Consider the following 19,546-nt stretch of genomic DNA (forward strand, 5'->3'; position numbering starts at 1 on the left):
ATTCAAATATTTCATTAATTAAAATTTATTTGGCTATAACTCTGGATCCGGTGAAAATAAGTACCACTTATGATATAACGTTGAAAACTCTTAATGAGGGCTTATTACTGCAGTTAAGAAAAAGTCCAAAATCCAAAATTTTTGTATTTTGGGTTTTTTTGGTCACTTCTGGTTCAATTCGATTGCAATCAAAAGGGGAGGTGCACAATTAGACGTTACAACAGTTCTAAATCCAAAATTTCAACATCCTACGGCTAAAATTGTTTCTGAGTTATGCAAGATACATATGCACGTACAGACGTTACACCGAAACTAGTCAAAATGAATTCAGGGATGGTCAAGATGGATATATCCGTTGAAATCTGAAAACTGAAATTTTTCGCCATCACAATACTTCCTTTACTTCGGACAAGGAAGAAAAATTGCTGTTTTATATGAATACTTTACTGGCCCGTCCTAAACAAACACAGAAATTTTAAAATCTCTTTTTTAAAAAAAAACCCACCGATATTAGAAATATCACTCATAGCATATGAATAAATATGGCGTGTAAACAAGCCAGTATTTTTGCTCTATAACACCTCCAAGGAAACAAATGCACACACCATTTTAAATACAATCTGCAGTGCTGAAATATGGAATAATGTAAGAGCTTTTTTTGTTACATTTAGGAACAGAAATGAAAATTGCTTTTTAAGTAGGAATCACGACAGGTTGAAATATTGAAAAGCTTAAAGGGACGGATCAGAATTTTCACAGATAAATAATCTATTTTAAATATAAAATAATAATAATAATATAACAAAAAAAATTGCTGGTCAGTTCTGGGTAAAAAGACCTACTTTTCGTTAATTTTTTATGCGTAATTTTTTACGCAAAAAAATACATAAAACATAAATTAAATGGGAAAACTAATATAGATACAATTTAAAAAATATATATATATTCCGTTTATAAGAAAATCAAATTATTGTAACAGTAATTTGATGAACTAATTAAAAATAACGAAGAGATTCTGTACAAAGCATCAATCAAGTTAAAACTAGCTAACCAGTACGACTCGCTGCATATGCGCGAATGAAAAGTACTCGGTCAACATAACTTCAAATTGAGGTTATGTTGTCTGTTGTCGACCTTAAATTGAGCGTAACTGAAGAACGACTCGACCAATCTTCACCAAATTCTCAAATGCACAACTTCAGATATACTAATGCAGCATATCTAAATTTACATGAAATCGATCCGGTAGAGTTTCAGATTTTCGAGCCAAAAAAGTTATTTGAAATGTTATGAATGTTATTTGGACAGATATAGATGTTACAAACATGAATGTTATTTGTGAAATTTGCGCGCCACAACATTTTACAAATGAGTGGTATGTTCGTTACTCACATACCTTAAAACGTAAAGAAAACTCATCTTCACCCCCTAATCCCGGCATGTGACCGAAACAATACCTTAAATTGAGGTTATATACCTCGAATCGGAAAAAAAATTCAAGCCCATACCCCAATCTCACCGTGCGATCGAAAAAAATACCGCTTTTATTGAAAAGTCGATAGAAAAACCTTTCAGAATAAAGTTTAAGAATCTTTTCTAATGTCCATTAATATAATTTTTATTGATGCAAACATTAACAGCGAATCCATTTTGTTTGAGCTGAACTTAGAAGTTAAAGACGATCAGGTTAATAGGAGCCTGATTTGATTAACTCAAATCTTTACTCTGTTCTACAAAAGTGTACTCGATAATTTCCAAAACACAGAAGCGAATACATCTGTTGCACCACCACCTGTATCGTTGTTCCAATATTACACAGGGGACCTATAGGTTGAATCCATCAACAAAATTACTCAGCATCGAGGCAAGACACTTGCATGAATATTTAATGAAAATATCTAGAGAATGAATTTTAATAAAATACCTTCTCTACAGAATAAAAATGGGAGGAGATATGTAACGTCCTTAAAAAAAAAAAAACGTGAAAATTTATTAAACCATTTAAACGAATTAAAAATAAACTTGAGATGACGGTAAAAAAGTTAACGGAAGAACTCAAAATGTTCTTTTTTTGTACGACAAAAATCACGTATACGGAAAGTATACGTAAATAATATAAACTGTATTATCGGTTAATAATTTGTTTAACTCGACAACTATACACAACGAAATAGTTGTAAAAACAAGGATTAATAAAACAAAATGAACTACTGCATAATGAAAATAAATAAAAAAAAAAAAAAAAACTGACCGGAAAAGAAAATTATAACTTTTTTTAGTATGCAAGACAAATAGGAGTCTACATTATTTATGAAGCGACAAAGACGTTGTACTTACACAGAATTCTCTTGTTCTAGCACTTTTCTTTATACCGAATGAGTTTTTTCTTATTCTTCTTTTTCAACCCTTTGTAGCTTTGTAGAAATATAGTGAGGACAAATCCTTCTACGCTATTATCATCCCATTCCGGGTACTCCAACTCGATCTTTGTCGACGTACCGACATACTTGTAGGATACGGATGATTCATTTCCCTTTTTGGTCTTGTTTTTTTTTTTTTTTATGAAAAGAAATCAGAATAATATTATATAATAAAATAGAAACAACGGATATTATTCAAGAGGTTGGATATTTCGAGCTAATAAATTTATTCGCGATCTGTAACAGCAAAATTTTCAATTTACGGCAAGAACGCCAGCTTACTAGGAACAAAAAAAATTGATCGTAAATAAAATCATTAAAAAAATTCCTCGCCTGCAACATTAGACAAAGATACATTTTATTTTATTTTCATTAGAAAAATACAGAAAGAAAACCACACCCTAATAAATCTTTCTATATTTTTCTAATGAAAATAAAATAAAATGTATCCTTGTCTAATGTTGCAGGCAAGGAATTTTTTTATGGATTTTATTTACGATCAATTTTTTTTGTTCCTAGTAAGCTAGCGTTCTTGCCGTAAATTGAAAATTTTGCTGTTACAGATCGCGAATAAATTTATTAGCTCGAAATATCCAACCTCTTGAATAATATCCGTTGTTTCTATTTTATTATATAATATTATTCTGATTTCTTTTCATAGAAAAAACCACCCTAACGAAATAATAGATTTCTGGACATTTAAGTAGTAGCCTATATCTTAATTCAGTTGAACCGAGATTAACCAAAATAAAAGCAGAACCTATCTGAAATTTATTTTCAAAAACAATCTCGAAGTTATGCCGATTACATTGCTCTAATTACAAAATAATAAAAGAAAACCGCGGCAAAATTTGAAATCGACTCAACTCCTGACCTCCGTGACGGTACGAGAGCGTATAAACATTTAGAAGAAGATTCTGGATTCATACTTAAAAAAAGAACATGTAAATAAAATATATTATAAAAAAATATAAGTAATATATATATTACAATAAAATATAAATACGAAAACAAAAGACTGTCGCACAAAAAAATGAAAATTATGAACTCATTTTTTTTTACGTAGAAAACTGGACAATAAATGTGATAAAAGGGACAGGAGACGAAATAATGATAAAAACCAATAAAATTTAGGCTACTTCAATTGGACATTGTAACGAGGAATTTCAGTATTAAGATTACAAAGGATAAACTGGAAAATTTGATTCGATATTATTTGATTTTTCTTTGGTTGAAAATATCTAGATATTTTGATTCGATATTATTTGATTTTTCTTTGGTTGAAAATATCTAGATATTTTCAACCAGAGCAGACAATTTGGATGCCTTAAAAGGTATCTGTTTGGACTGTGAAGCGCTTAATAACAACTGAAACAAGAGTAATGTAAAACCAAAAATTTAAAAGGAGACGTAATGTTATAGTAAATAATAAATAGACAATTTCTAAAATATAATATCTAGGTTAACTATGAAATTACATAAACGGAAAGAGTATCATACGAAAACTAAGATAAACCCGTCTCAAAACAACGGCAAAGATTCTTTAACGATTTTTCATCTAACAACGTGAAACACAATAGTTATAAAAGGAATAAGATTAACTGTCTTAATTCTTAAATGAGATAAAAAAGATTATTCGAACGGAATCGCATTAAAAGTTAGCAAACTCATCGGTAAAAGTTTGAAATTATTATCGAATTAAGTTTACATTTATTTTAATAATATAAACAATCCCATCATTAAAGGTGAAATTAATTATTCTTTGAAAGTGAATTTATACATTTTGAAATTACAATCGACGGTAAAATTCATCAATTATATTTTAACTAAAAAAAGATTCGTTAACGAAACAAAGCATTTTCGTAAAAACATTTTATCATATCAATAGTCGAGTAAGACTTAAATACAATACTCTGAAGAACTTTGACTATCCACCCGTTTTTTTTTTTTTATTTTCGTTTATGTGTGATTTAGATAAATATTTTGCCTCATACATCCGAAACGATTTAACCTGTTAAGTTTGGTAGGTAGCTTTTGAACTAGGGGATCGATTCCATTAAATATTTAAAGAAAATCCGATGAAGAGGTGTACCGTTATTTAGGAAGGGACTTTGTGTGTCTCAAAGGTTTATTCTTTCTTTCTTTATTGTTTTTGACTATGAACAGAATGTTACAACCAAAAATGAAGATTTGTTTAATATAAATAATACCGGTTCCAGAAAAAAAAATACGGTATTTTAATTTGTTACAATATCGCTTTCATAAGGAGTACAGTGACGATTACGGTTAGAATCTAAAGGGCAAAAACGACAGCTTTAATGTGCGCAAGGCCGTACATTGATTCTCTAACTTTCCGCTTGGCAAACAAGGCGACTTAAACAGAAAAAAGTCTGAATCTGACACAGTTCAAAGTATGTTTTCTAGAAAGTTTAATTATGATCAACAGAGTGAGAATAACATTCATCAATGACTTTCTGTTTGAAACGACCGGATATCCGTGTAAAGTGAACAGTACGGGACGACTGAGAATGTCTGAAGAAAATGTTAAACGTGTCAGGGAGTCTTTCGTGCGTAACCCTAAAATATCTGTTAGGAAGATCGGCCGCGAACTAGCGATGTCGGTGGCGACACAAAATACGTGTCCGTACCGTTTAAAACTTACAGGCTTTCAAGCCAAACCCACTGGGTTGGTCTAGTGGTGAACGCGTCTTCGAAAATCAGTTGATTTCGAAGTCGAGAGTTCCAACGTTCAAGTCCTAGTAAAGGCAGTTGTTACTTTCATATGGATTTGAATACTAGATCGTGAATACTCGTGATCTTTAGTGGTTGGCTTTCGATTAACCACAAATCTCAGAAATGATCGACCTGAGACTGTACAAGACTATACTTCTCTTACACTCACACATATCATCGTACTTCATCTCTCAAGAAATACTTGATGGTGATTCCCGGAGGCTAAAACGAAAAAGGCTTTGAAGCCTATTGACTACACTGAATGAGCCGACTTCGCGATCGAAATGTTGCAGTATGAAGTTGACGTTCTTGATCGTATAGTGATGAGTTAACATTTAAACTTAGTGAAAAAGTTATTGCATATAATGTACGAATCTGGGGGTCAAAAAATCCCGTGAAGTCTTACAGTGCGAAAGGGACTATCCAAAATTAAATGTTTTCTGTGCGATAGCCTGACAAGTTTACAAGCCGTTCTTTTTTACTAAGGAAGCAATAACAGGAGTTGCTTATTTTGATACAATGGTACACGACTCTTTTCTCAATCGCAAGACCGGAGAATTTAATTTAGCAATAAAATTGTGTGCTTCCTTACTGGCGTAACTGTATAAGCTCGGTTGAATGATGTTTACCCCGATCGCTGGATCGGTCGGCACGGACTTGATCTTGCTTTGCCGTGGCTTCCAAGATCACCCGATCTGACCCCGTGAGATTTATTCCTTAGTTATTTTATAAAGGATTTTATACACGCGCCTCCGCTAGTTACTGATTACCCGATTTGAAGCGCAAAATCAAAGCGGCTGTCGCTTCGATTACTCCATAAATGCCGGTTAACGTACGGAACAAACTATCATATCGGTTGGATAAGTGCCGCGTGACGAATTCGCTCAGGGAAAACCGGCAAGAGTTATTCTTTCATTTTTTAGGGTTTTTATTTCATTATTGTAAATCAAAATTTAGATATATTAAGCCGCTTTAATACCCCACGAAGCTGTTGTAGCCGAACCAATTAAGGCAAGAGTTTTAAAACCCCGATAATATTTTTTGTACATCCATTATCTTTTACATCCCCCCCCCCACATCCCAGAGCCGGACATCCGATTAAGTATACTCGACTCGGGGACGTGTCCTTTCCGGATCTTTTAACTGCCTGCCTCTAATTTCCGACGGAAGATACCAAGCCCGGCTATGCCTTTCCCAGCCAACCCCCCCCCCCCCCCCGCCGGAGCCGGGTCTCGGTCTTTTCTTTTGCCAGCCTCAAACCGACGGCGCAGGAGCCGGAGCCGCCGAAGTATATCCGGGATTCCACACCGACGGCCGGGTCTCGGTCTTTTCATTAATCCACACCTAACGGACCCCAGGAGTCTCCGCTCCATCACGGGAACCCACACACCAGGGCATGTGAGCCCTAAGGAACGGGGCTGTCGCCCTGCCCTGCTATAAACTAAAACCCTCACTATTCCAGTCGTCTTGAATCATCTTCTTTTATTCTGAGGACTGCTCTTGCAAATATTGCAGAATCATGCCAGTTCCCGGACTTAGCCAAGAGCCACTCCGAGATCTGCTCCGGTCGGGTATGTATCAGTCCTGCATTTATACGATCTTCCTCCCATCGTCTGCAAACGAAAATAGTGTGTTCGGCATCGTCAACCGCATCGCAATAATAGCAGATGGGCGACTCTCTCCTGCCAAACCTATGCAGGTACAAACGCACCATGTCCCGACATGAGTTGCGTTGTGTGGTAATCTAATTCGCCATGAGAGCGACCTAGCCAAGCATGCAGGTCCGGGATAATTCTTCTGGTCTATGCGGCCACTGCTAAACCTGCCCATGCCACCTTCCATTGTTCTCGTATAATAGAATTGGCCTCAACTTTGGCTACACCGGACGCCCTTAGTTTTCGTCCTTTAATCTGCAATTCTATCGGGGGCACCGAAGAAAGCACGCACAGTGCATTCCTTGTCAAGCAAAGAGACCTCGCAAGGCACGGATAGTTGTTTCCACTCTGTCGCAGATTTATGGCCATATGACTGAGTATTTGAGGTGTTTATCCAGTAACACTCCTAGATATTTAGCTCTTTTCACCTCGACAATTGCCTCTCCTGTCAGGCGCAGATTCAACCTTCTGAGTATCCTCCTACCAGTGAAAAGCATACTCTTGCCTTTGGAAGGAGAGACTTTCAAACTGTTGTTGACGAGCAATTAATTCACTAATTCTAAAGTAACATTCTCCTTGTCCTCCACTTCATGTGAGGTACTACCTCCACTAGCAGCGAGATGTCCGCGTATCCTACGACATTCACCCCCGACGGAAATTGAAGTCGGAAAATCTTTTACATACGCAAAACTAAATTAACGTTGGTGCAAAATTATCCTAGATGGAATTTATACTTTTTTCCAAATTATAAAAACCTACAACTGATTAAAAATAAGTATATGCTCCCCGTTACAATAAAGAACAATAAACTAAATGCGAATTAACATAACATAAAAAAAAACCAAGACATATTGTGTTCATTTCTACGACATTAAATAAAAAATCAAGGTACGTAAACAATTAAGCTTTTTTGTTTCTATATTTTGATGAGAATTTTTATAGTCAATTAAAATTTCTCAAAGATTTTTATTATTATCATTTCGTATATGTTGTTTACTAAAATATCTTTTTGGCTTTCTCATAACCAAATAGGGCCTATTTCTCAATAAAAATGAAATTATATACACTTGAAAATTACGTAAAGTAAGCTCAATAATTCAAGATATTTAACAATATACAAAACATCGGTGAAAAAAACAAAGAATTTCGTGATACAAATAACTTTAATTAATTTTTCGTTCGTCTCCTCTACTCGTACAGGCTTAATAGGAACGTTCTTAAATATTTGTTAGATAATCGAATCACTAATGTGCATTTATTAAACGTGAAATCGAACAGTACTATGTAATCGTATTTTTAACCCTTATACTCGTATAAATTAATTTTAAAAAAACCCATACGACATTTAGGAAAGATGCCAAAATAATAATAGTTAAGAACAGAGAGATCACATTCAACATTTTGATAAACAAACAAATAAATTCTGAGTTCATCGGCATACATGACAAATACGAGTGTTCAGTCCAAAAGTTTATTGAATTACTAACCGTTTCTTAACTAATGCTAAGTATAAATATAAAGTCAAAAGTTATAGCAATTTTGACATTAAAATTTCTGTAACAGACTTCTAAGTCGGAAATATATTTTAAATACAGTTATCCACACGTTCAAAATATTTTAGACACGTAACTTAATAATATAACATCAATCGATACAATATAATTCTAACTCAAAAACGAATTTTGACCGTTGAAGAATTAAATTGATATTAGCGATACTTCCTCGTTGAATTAGTAAAAAGGTAATTAATGAAACTTAATAATGCGATGAAGTCACGTTATCCAATTTAAACAATTTTTTAGCTTTACGTTACTGTACATAAAAACTACTATTTACTCTAATTCTTATTAAATTCTCTAATCTCGCTTTTTAAAGCACTATCTGTAGAAAAAAAAAGAATCGTTGGAATTTCGAAGATTTTTTTCTTTGTATTATCCAATGAGTTTATAGTCTACAACGAAAAAAATCATTCAGCTAGGAAACTTGTATTTTTTAATTTATTTTTATCTTTAATGGTATTAAGGCAGCTACACTAACATTCATTTGAAACCGAGCTTTGTTGAGAAAACAGACGACCCGAAAGAAATTTTTCACACCAAATACGCTTGTAAATTAACTAATAATAAAAATATATTAACGTATATTACTCGGAAAAACTATTAAGTATGATACGAGAAAACAACAAACGTTCTTTTAGTAAAAACACGAAATTAGTCTTATATGAAAAGGTAAAAAAAATTTCACGTGACTAGTAGACTAGTTTAAGCGCAATTTTAAAAGAACGAAGACGTAGCTTTTTTTAGTTTCAGATTTATAAGATACAAAGAGGTTCAAGTTTATTTTTTTCAGTAAAAACTTTATTCACTATTATTCTGTGTACAAGACGTGACAAGGTAGCAAAACCATAACTTCCAAGCGACAACGAGTTAGAGAAAACGCAATAGACTACGTGATACTATTGACGTTAAGTTAAAGAATAGTAACAAAATTTTATACATGCAGAAGAACCTAATATTAAACGTAAACATTTTAAGTAGCGCATGATCTTTTTTTACAAAAAAAAAATTTTACACTCGCACAACTATTTTTCCAATATACATTAATTTATACAAGAAAGATGGAGGTATTGTTTTTTTTTTTTATAAATAACCCACCACATTCAGCAATGCATGTTAATTCAACATTAAAGAAAAAACCACAGTCAAATTTTGAAAAAACAATACTTCAGAACGTACTAACCACTACAGAGAAAAAACTAAGAAAAATTTACATAAATCTACAAAATGCGAGTACCTAACTAAAAAATAGTTATTTTAGTTAAAAATAAGTATTTTGAACCAAAATTAACTGTTATTTACAAATACTAAATTTAAAATTTTGAAAAATCTATATTACTAAAAGGAGCTTACTCACAAAGTTACAGTAATTCCTGCGGTTACGATACATCGTGATATGGAAAAAATATAAACTCTACTTGAAGATGTGAAAATCAAAATGATGACCGATTTCAGGATGTAATGTTTAAAACTTAGAACGTTTTAAGACGCACTGAAATGCTATCAAAAATTACCACTCTGTAGTAATAATTATTTTTACAAAGTATAAAAAACAAATTTTTTAATATCGCCTGTTTTACTGGCTAACCAATTATAAACAGTTTTTTTTTCTGTTTTAAAGGTCAAGTAGGAAATGAATCTCGTTTACATAAATTTCTAATCCTTCGAGTGATATCAAATAGTACCATTTTCTTCGGAAGATAAAAGCGTAAAAAAATCTTATAAAAAAATTGTTTTCGTTCTTTCTCTATAAATCTTTATAGTATTACAGGGGAAAAACTATACACAAATGTTACAAATTGTAACAAATGTAGTACAAATAAATTAACCGTTATACCAAGGATACACATCTTTATAATTTGTTGACAAGGGTATTACACGTTGTATACAGCTTACGCCGGAGATTTATTAAAACCGAGATGAACCGAGCATCTGAATAATCGACTGATCACATCGTGCACGCTTGGAATCCGCCAACCTTTGTGCAAGCAAGCGTTATTAACATAAGAGAAATTTATCAAGATTAACTATAGTCGAAGGATTTGGTATCGATATGAATTTAATAATATTAGTTTACATCACCGAGATAACTACTTACGATAATTAAATCGATAAGCAACGTAAACGGAACAAAGTATTAATTACCCGTTTCAAAGAGAAACAAGACTTCTGATGAAAGAGAAGAAATGTTACGGAAGGAAAACGATTTAATTGAGACTGCCGCAACGGTAGACAAATTTTCACATTAAAAATCTGCTCTAAGACAATCTAGAAACGAATTTCACATCCTGAAGTGTAAAACGAAAACCGTGAATTCACGGTTGTAAAGGAGATGAATTCACAAGTGTAAAACAGCAGTGAACGTATACGTTATAGACAGATTATCTATGTAAAAGAAATTCAAGTCGACCGAATATTTTTTTCTGTCGTTATATTCTCTAAAACGTAACGACAAAAATCACACTTCGGTAGTTAGTTTCATCCAAATTAGCGATTTCTGAATGGCGTCGATAATTGAGTTTCAACAGTTAATGTATGCCGGTAACATTGATAATCGAACTTTAAACGTTTTTAGGATATTCTTTAACCGGATTAAGACTAGAGTCAAACAGGATCGTAGAAAAGCCGATGTACGACAATGACAACCGCTCGCTAAATCACGTGTTAAAACTGACATTTTATATTTTTTAATCCGATAACTCCTTCAATAAACTTTTGCGATGCAGCTAAGTACACAATTTTAAAAAATCCCTTTCGGCACGCCGGGAGGCGGAGGTAGATTTCAATGGTGCTAAATAGGTGATAAAAAAGATTTCCACCTTAAAGTTAACAAAAACTTCAAATTTACTTAATACGACAATAATTGTATGTAAAAAATAATTTTACATGTTTATCAGACGACAAACCCCATCTTCTTATATAATTCTAGCAAAAATTTGGTCATCTCTTGCCGTAAGGGTTGGTCATATCAAATATTGTTTCAGATGTTTTAGGTAATGTTTAGAAGACTAACGACCACGTTATTCGATTAACGTAGTATCGAATCGGTTAACGATTCGATACTGTGCCTATTAAGGGAGGTATGATTTTTTTGTCTTGAAAACCCCATTTTTCAACCCCCTGGGCCAAGGTTGGTAATATCAGAAAACTTTACTTATAAGTTTTGGCTCTTATCCAAAGAATAGTATGAACTTAAAAAGAATTCGATATTTTACTTAATATAAGAAAGTTATAGCACCTTTTTTTTCTCGAAAAAGCCCCCTCCCCATTTCCATCCCATGGTCGGATTTTGTCCGTTAACAAAATGGACCGAGATTTTGGGTCGTTATATTTTATGTATCAATTTGATAGTGATTGGCGCAAAATTACGGCAATTATCGTGTCCACAAGAAAGTGAAATATATATATATATAAATAATAAAATATATATATATATATATATATAAACTTTTGATCTGACGGTGGTTTTGGGGTCTGGGGGATGTGAAACGCGAAGATATGTAGAAATTTTTCGGAAGTCGAATCATGGTACCCATTACAATACGTAGCTTTCTTATGAAGTCTACCTAACAAACCGATCTAGGCAAAAATCATACATTCCTACTTCTTTTACATCAATACAATTAAAAAAAAAAAAGTTCATATGATTTCGATAAAAATTTAATATTTTTATTAATCATTTTAAATATTAATTTGTTTACGAATTGCAAACAAATCTCCACAAAATTATCGTAATATATCATTTTGTTTAGTAAAGAACCCTTAGCATTATCGATTCCCATTTCGGAAATGTACTTCAGAAGGGTTTCACATCGGAATGATATCAAATCCTCGCTATAATAAACTGTTTAAAAAAAATTGCTATCCAAGAAAATAAATAATATTAGAGTACCCAAAGAAGATTTCATCATTCTAAACCACTTTTTTATTTTCTTTTTTAAAGACATCATTTTCAAGGATTTTTTTGGCGTCCCAAAGAACTTTTCTTGACAATAATTAGAAACTAAACAATTTTTCAAAAATCAAATAGAATAAAAGCTGCGATATAAGTTTTCTAAACTTTACTAACCTCGATGTGATATTTAGCGGTAAGACATATAAGAAATGATTTTTAATAAATATTTTTAAAAACCAATAAAACGATTCTAAAAATATCAGTAGAATTGATAAAAAAAATTCACTAAGGTTAAAAAGATGCTGAAATTACTTTAAAGACTGCTCATAACCTAATTGACCTGATCCGAATTTTATTATCGTAATACTTTTATTTTCACAGCATAAGGAAGAAAAATTATTGATCTTCTCGTAAAAATATCAAGCGTTAAGCACGATAGTAACGAACCAAAAAAATAAAAGCGAGTTTTTGAATTTTCATTCGCCAATTCTTTTACTACTTACAAATGGAGATAAACAGTAAGAGAAAAACTATCAGTTTTGATGTACAAACTTTAATGCAAATCTTGAGACGTTAACGATATAAAAATCGCATGAATTTACCATAATAATAAAAAGATAAATCTATGCGATGTGGCGTTATAAATAATATTACTGTAACGCTATTATAATAACGTAAAAAAAAGAAAGAAAAACACATATAATTTTATATAAATAACGTAAAAAATAACATAACAATATGCGTAGCGATACTAAAAATTTAAATGCTTGGCAGTGATTAAACTTAAGCAATAAAAACAGTTGGACAATTCACCATAAAACAGTTTACTGTCACTCATAAAACGAATCGTACCGTTCAGAAAAGACGTAGAAAATATAGCGAGGCAGAAAAACTCGAGTAGGATTAGTTTGTTTATAGAAAAGCCGTAGGGTGGTTGTTTGTAACTGTTAAACTAATTTAATTCAAAAAATAAAATAAAAACATTACTTTTATATTAATCGAATCGCATTTCGATAATTAACCGTTTCGGGATTATAAAAGTAATGAGAAAATACGAAGCACGAAGAGAAAAAAACGAATAACGTGAATTTTTATTAAAAAAAAAAATCTTTTATATATATATATACACAAATGTTTGTTTTTCCCGTATGCGTTCCTATATCATTCATCAGATTGCGATGAAATTTTGGTGAGTTGTGCGCACGCCAGCGAAGGTTTCTGAATTACTTTGGACACACTAGGTGGCGCTGGTTGTCGACATACTTCGAAAAATTGTATTTATGGTCCGACTTGGTTCATACTCAGAATATATATTAGTTACGTGAAGATAAATTTTTGCAAAAACTATACCCGCTAGGGGCGCCGGTGTCGAGATATTTTACAAAACAAACAAATATACAAACATACTTTCTTCTTCTATATGTGTAAAACGCAATGTACATACGTAGTTTTTCGCTACAGACAAAAACCTACTGGACCGATTTACGCGCTGGTTTTTGCAAAACGGTCCGCGTTGTTCGGAAAAGGTTTAAAGCTACTGAAATCCTCGATCTGACCAGTAGATATTAATACTGAACTTAATGTCCAGCATTAATTGTGATGATTTTGCAGCCACATCTCTTTTCCTTAAAGTTATTTTCCACCGACAACTGTGTTTAGAAAGTGGTTTGAATTAAATCCGATAGGTAGTGCTGTTGTTTTGTCGATTGGATGTATTTACATACTGACTTTTGTGAAGTTCCGAAATATTCAGTTTTTTAATTTTTCATCAAACTTTCAATCGAGTTCATTTAATCTATACATAATACTCAAATCTAGCAATAGCGAATTATTGCCGGGTATGCTAGTGATCCATAAAAATTTAATTCATGCACGTTTAATTGTTCACTGAATGTAAAAGAATCTGTTCGCATGCAAACTGCTTAAACTAATTTGCTCTTACTAAAATTACATACGTTTTTACAAGAAATTTATTAAATGGAACACCCGGACATAAAAGAAGAAGGCTTTCCTCATTATTCTAACTTATTACTTAATTTATTTTACACAACTCCGCTAGTTTTTAAAATTATTTATAATTTAAAAAAAAAAAATACACCGCTTACAAAATTACCAGAAGTGGGAAATTAAAAAAATCATAAAGAAAATGCAAGAAACATTTCAGATATATATATAATTCATTAAGAAACGTATTTAATCGATTCGTGACTTTTAACTTTATCAGCGCGTTCACACATTCAATTAATTCTCTTATTTTTAAAACGTTCAACGCGCATTACAAGAAGAGACCGAAGCCATCTCATCGCTGTGGTAAGATTTAGCTGGAACACTTTAAACTTCCGATGCACGGATCCGCATTCTTAAGGGACGCATAACCATCAGTCCGATAGGACAACAAAAGTGTTACCGAGTTTAATATAATGAGTAAGTAGTACTGTGAATTTATTAAATAGTAAAACCGACCGGAACTAAATGCTAGTAGCTAAAATACGAGGGGTACTGAAAATGTTATCTATCTAGAGGTGTTGCTAGTTACGTATTGAGATGTGTTTGATACCTATATGTAGTTTATAATATATGTGTTCTCTGACTTGATTGTGATTGAATTTCTTTTAAGTGTTGATGCAGTAGTCCTCAGCAGTTAGTAACCCGGCTATGGTAATGAATTTGCAGAAATTGGAGCATCGATCGGTCATAAAGTTTCTCACCAAAGAAGGGAAATGTCCAAAGGACATCTGTAGTAGGACGGTGATTGTATATGGCGATAATGTGCCTTCAATACCAAATGAAATTCTAGTCGAAACAATTAAAGTGGGGCAGGGAATCCATCGAACATCATCCCCGCAGCGGAAGACCTGTGGAAGCAACCGCATCCGAAATTTGCCTGAAAGTGGAGAGATTGGTTGTGGAAGACAGGCGAGTTAAGGTTACAATACTTACTAAAGAATGTGAGGTGTCCGAAGGAACCGTTATAACAGTACTTCATGACCGTTTACACATGACAAAAGTCAGTTCCCAATGAGTCCCACGAAACCTCCTGTCACATCAGAAGCAATGTCATGCGCAGAACTTACTTGTGTGAAAGGAATCTTACAGATTTTTCAGCAGGTTGGTGATTGGTGATGAAACATGGGTTCATTTCTGGGATCCTGACACCAAACAAGAATCAAGCAAAGGATCCCCAATACCCAAAAAATTCAAGACCCGGCCATCGGCTGGGAAGATCACGGCCACAATATTTTGAGATGCGAGGGAATTTTCTTGATTGAATGCATGGAGCACAAGCAGACTATCACTGGTAATGTCTCTACGCTGAGTATCTTCAGAAGCTACAGGCAGCAATAAAGGAAAAACGGCGAGGAAAGTCAATCAAAGGTGTCTTGCTTTTGCATGACAATGCTCCAGTCCACTCATCACACGCTGCAAAGCAAAATTTGACGGAGTATGGATTTCAAGAACTTCCTCACCCTTCCTACAGTCCGGGCCTGGCCCCCAACGATTTTTTCCTGTTCAGAAACCTCAAGAAATACCTTCGGAATAGTCGTTTTTACGACGATGATGAATTGAAAGCAGCTGTTTCAGGGTATTTTGAGGAGCAAGATAAAACATTTTTTTTCTCTAGCATAACCTTTGTGCAGGCTAAATGGAGCAAGTGTGTGGAAGTGCAAGCGACCTATACTGAAAAATAAAAATGATACTATCTCTCCACCACCACTCAGTATAAGGTAAGTAGATAACCTTTTGACTGCCCCTCGTGGTTTATTTTTTAATTTAGAAATCTCGGGCGAGTTAGAAATTAATAAGGTATAAAAAAAAAATCACTGATAATTTTCGATATAGAACAAAAAAACTTTTTTATAAAGAAAATATTTTTCTTAATATAATATAAATCTGTCTGAAAGAATACATAACTGTACTAAAACTTTTAATTATAGTTAATAATCTAATAAATTGCATTTCAGTACAGAATAAAATTACATATAAAACTTAATATTTCCACATACAGATTAATTATTTTCCTCTACGTTACGTATTTTCGCATTGATTACTGCTTAATCAGTATAAATGTGCGGAAATTTAGATTAAATTATAAACTATTAAAAAGAAGTGAGTATGTTTACTACCTCGCGATCACTGATAATAAAATTAACTATTCTGATGCTATTACAATGGATGACAGAACTATTGATTTTGGTGCCTTAATTGTAATATGTATTTTTAAATCTAAATTACACGTATTATTTCCCTAATCCATGTTCCAATCTGACTTGTTTGTTAATTATAATTTAGTTTTTTTTTTTTTTAACATATGTAATTTATCGACAGAAAGAGATTTATAATTTGTGGTTATTTATTACTAATATTTTTACGTTTCCTACAGTTGAAAATGTATTTTTATCATCCCAAATGTGGTCAGCGTAGTTAAATTTATGTTTATTATATGCTAGTTAATTCCCTGAAAATGTTTATGGTTTTTTATTTTTTGTTTGTTATTCCTACGCAGAATTTTTTTCGACAATTCTACTCTCCACACTCTACTTTATAAACACCTACTTCTTTTTAAATATATAACTGAATTTGTAATTCATTATTTATTGTTAGTTTTAATGATACTTTTATAATTAGTTGAAGATTTATAGAAATATTTTTACGAATCGGTACCGTAACTTAAAGAGATATAAAAGTTACGGTCAAAATTATTGCGAAATATTTAACGTACCCCGTATAAATATACGAAATCGATTAAAAACAGTATAAAAAACTGATTTAAAAATAAAATAGAACGAAAACTAACAGTTAGTTGCGTAAAAGTTCACGAGGAATCGAGGGGTAATTAGGAATCTCTCAGGGTGAAAACTTCTTTGTTCAACATTCCTATATAAATAGTCATTTATACTAGCTTTATTTAATTATTTAAAAATTATTTAATTAGATTGTCAATTTTTTTGCAACTTTTTCAAACCTTGAAGAAAACGATCAATACGTGCGTTTATATCTTAGTTAAGTTCAAAAAAATGGGTAATCGTAAGAAAATTTAATCTGGAGAATATTAAAAAAAAATCTTATGAATTAATTAAACGCTCGAGCGGGTGATTACAAATTAAGAGAAGAAATTCAAAAATCAGAATAGAAGGATTAACGCACGTAAAGTTTAACCTTTAAAGGTATTTCTGGGGGAAAAATACATAGAGATTCAATAACCGTCTTTATTGCAAATTAACAGGTACGGAATCCTCAGCAGAAGATACAACATGTTTAGGTTGATAAACCAAAATCCGCCTAAAGTCGGCGAATCTAATTTTGAATTCATCATTTTGAAACCGGAAAATAAGCCGAAGAGAATTTTTCATCTTAGTGATAAGCAACTAGCTGTTGAAAGGTCAAAATCATTTATTTATGGATTATAACAAATATAGTTATAGACAAACATAGATTAGTGCGAATCTTTTTTCATTATTATTTCAATACCTGAATAACTGCAACCGAGTTTGCGTTGAAATTAAAAAAAAAATCGGGTGGGGGTGCGTCGGGGCGCACAGCCGTTGGTTTAACGTGAAAAGTTACAGACCTTGGATGAAGTTCCTCCGAGCTACAGACCGACCAACTTTTCTGTAGAGTTAAATGGCAGAGCCACCATCGTATTTTCTGAACAAAACTGAAAGATTCCAATGGATAATTTTTGTTCCTTCATTTGGCGGACACTACAGATAAATTGGTCGGTCTGTATGTCAACGAGTCACTTTTAGTGTATTGGATTCAAATAAAAAAAACGAATACGAATCTATCTTATAATTATCCGAACGAAGCGAAGCGACTTCAGATAACTAACTTTGGTACAAATAAATATTAATTCAATAAATTATGTAATATATACCGCTAGATCTTAAACCGCATGTTTATCATATTTCACGAATTGTGACTTAACTAAAATAAATACATAGAAACGGTTAAATCCAGTCGGATCTTTTGTATTTTCTACCGCGAAGTAATAAAAATACGCTTAACAATAATTTTAGTGGTTAATTATTTTTACGTACGCTCATACACATTAAAGCAAGAATTGAACAAAAAAAAATTGCTACTGTAAGAAAGATGTTTAATGCGTCAGTCAACCTTAATATAAATTTGTGGGTTAAAATCAAATAAAAGATTAACCGAGGTAAATCGAAACAAAACATAACTTCAAGAAACTGGAAAAATAAGTTTCCTTATCGGTATTAATAACACAGATCATACTCACATTCTTGTTTAAACGTGAAATATTCCGTTAGATGCCTACATTCGTGATTGCCACGTAATAAAAATAACGTTGTCGGATGGCACAACTTCAACGCCCAAAGATATAACACACACTGAAACAGAAAGAAAAAAGATGCAAATAAAGTGAAACGTAATAACATAAAAAAAGTACATTCTACTCGTTACTGATTATAATAAAGAAACAAATTTCATTGACATTACTGACGTTAATGAGAAACTGCAAAATTAAAAACAAAAAAAAGCATAGGGTTTTCTTGCAACTTATCTACGTAAAAGGTTGTTCTTTCAAAATTTCTGAATAGACAATCACACACAGAAAAGCAGCTGTACAGATATCTTCGAGGTATAGCATTCGTACAGCGATTTACGCTTCGTGAAGCGACATCTCTTTTCAGAGAAGTATATGTTTCACATCAGTTTTAATGGAAATCCTTCTTTTCAAAACCCTTTTAACATCCGGCTGTTAATTGAAATTATTAAAATATCTTCGTAGCAATATAACGGTAAAATACACGATTTACTGCAAAAAAAAAAAGAAATCTTACCTTAATTGGGAGCCAAAATAACGAATTTTTGTCAAAGTACGCCATATACAAATCAACAATAATTCGTATTTTAAATAGATAAAGGACAGATAAAATCCCGTTTTTAAACATACGAGTATTTTAACAATACTTTTTATATAAATTCTTAACGAATCCGAGAGTACTGTCCTACAGAAAAAAACGGAAGTATCTTTATCCACAATATTTTTTAATTCCAACAGATTTTCTTTAAATTAATTATGTATCGTAACAACGGTGTAGAAATGAACAAGTTTTAATACGGTATAGACCCAATTTTTCTACCTTTAAGATCCTTCATCTCTAATATTCTTCCATAAGATGTTACTAATGAAAGCCGAGCTATTTCTTTCGAGACGAATACTACAGACTTGACGATTTCTGTTCGTCGCTTATTAGTAGCCGTTTCAATGAAAGCCGGTTATAAAATTTATAGCCCACAGTTATAATACAAATGCGATGA

General features: G+C 32.5%; 1 protein-coding gene across 5 annotated transcripts in view; it reads right to left on the minus strand.

Annotated features, from left to right (window-relative positions):
• LOC142322336 (serine/threonine-protein phosphatase 2B catalytic subunit 2-like) overlaps positions 1-19,546 on the minus strand; it is a 552,551-nt gene that overhangs the window by 176,764 nt on the left and 356,241 nt on the right. For all 5 annotated transcript variants that reach the window (XM_075361295.1, XM_075361299.1, XM_075361298.1 and 2 more), the window contains exon 4: positions 18,501-18,612. In XM_075361295.1, the coding sequence (XP_075217410.1) occupies positions 18,501-18,612 (112 nt within the window). The remainder of the gene's footprint in view (positions 1-18,500; positions 18,613-19,546) is intronic.

The sequence above is a fragment of the Lycorma delicatula genome, chromosome 3 (assembly GCF_047948215.1).
Source record: "Lycorma delicatula isolate Av1 chromosome 3, ASM4794821v1, whole genome shotgun sequence".
In the NCBI taxonomy this organism is placed as follows: Eukaryota; Metazoa; Arthropoda; class Insecta; order Hemiptera; family Fulgoridae; genus Lycorma; species Lycorma delicatula.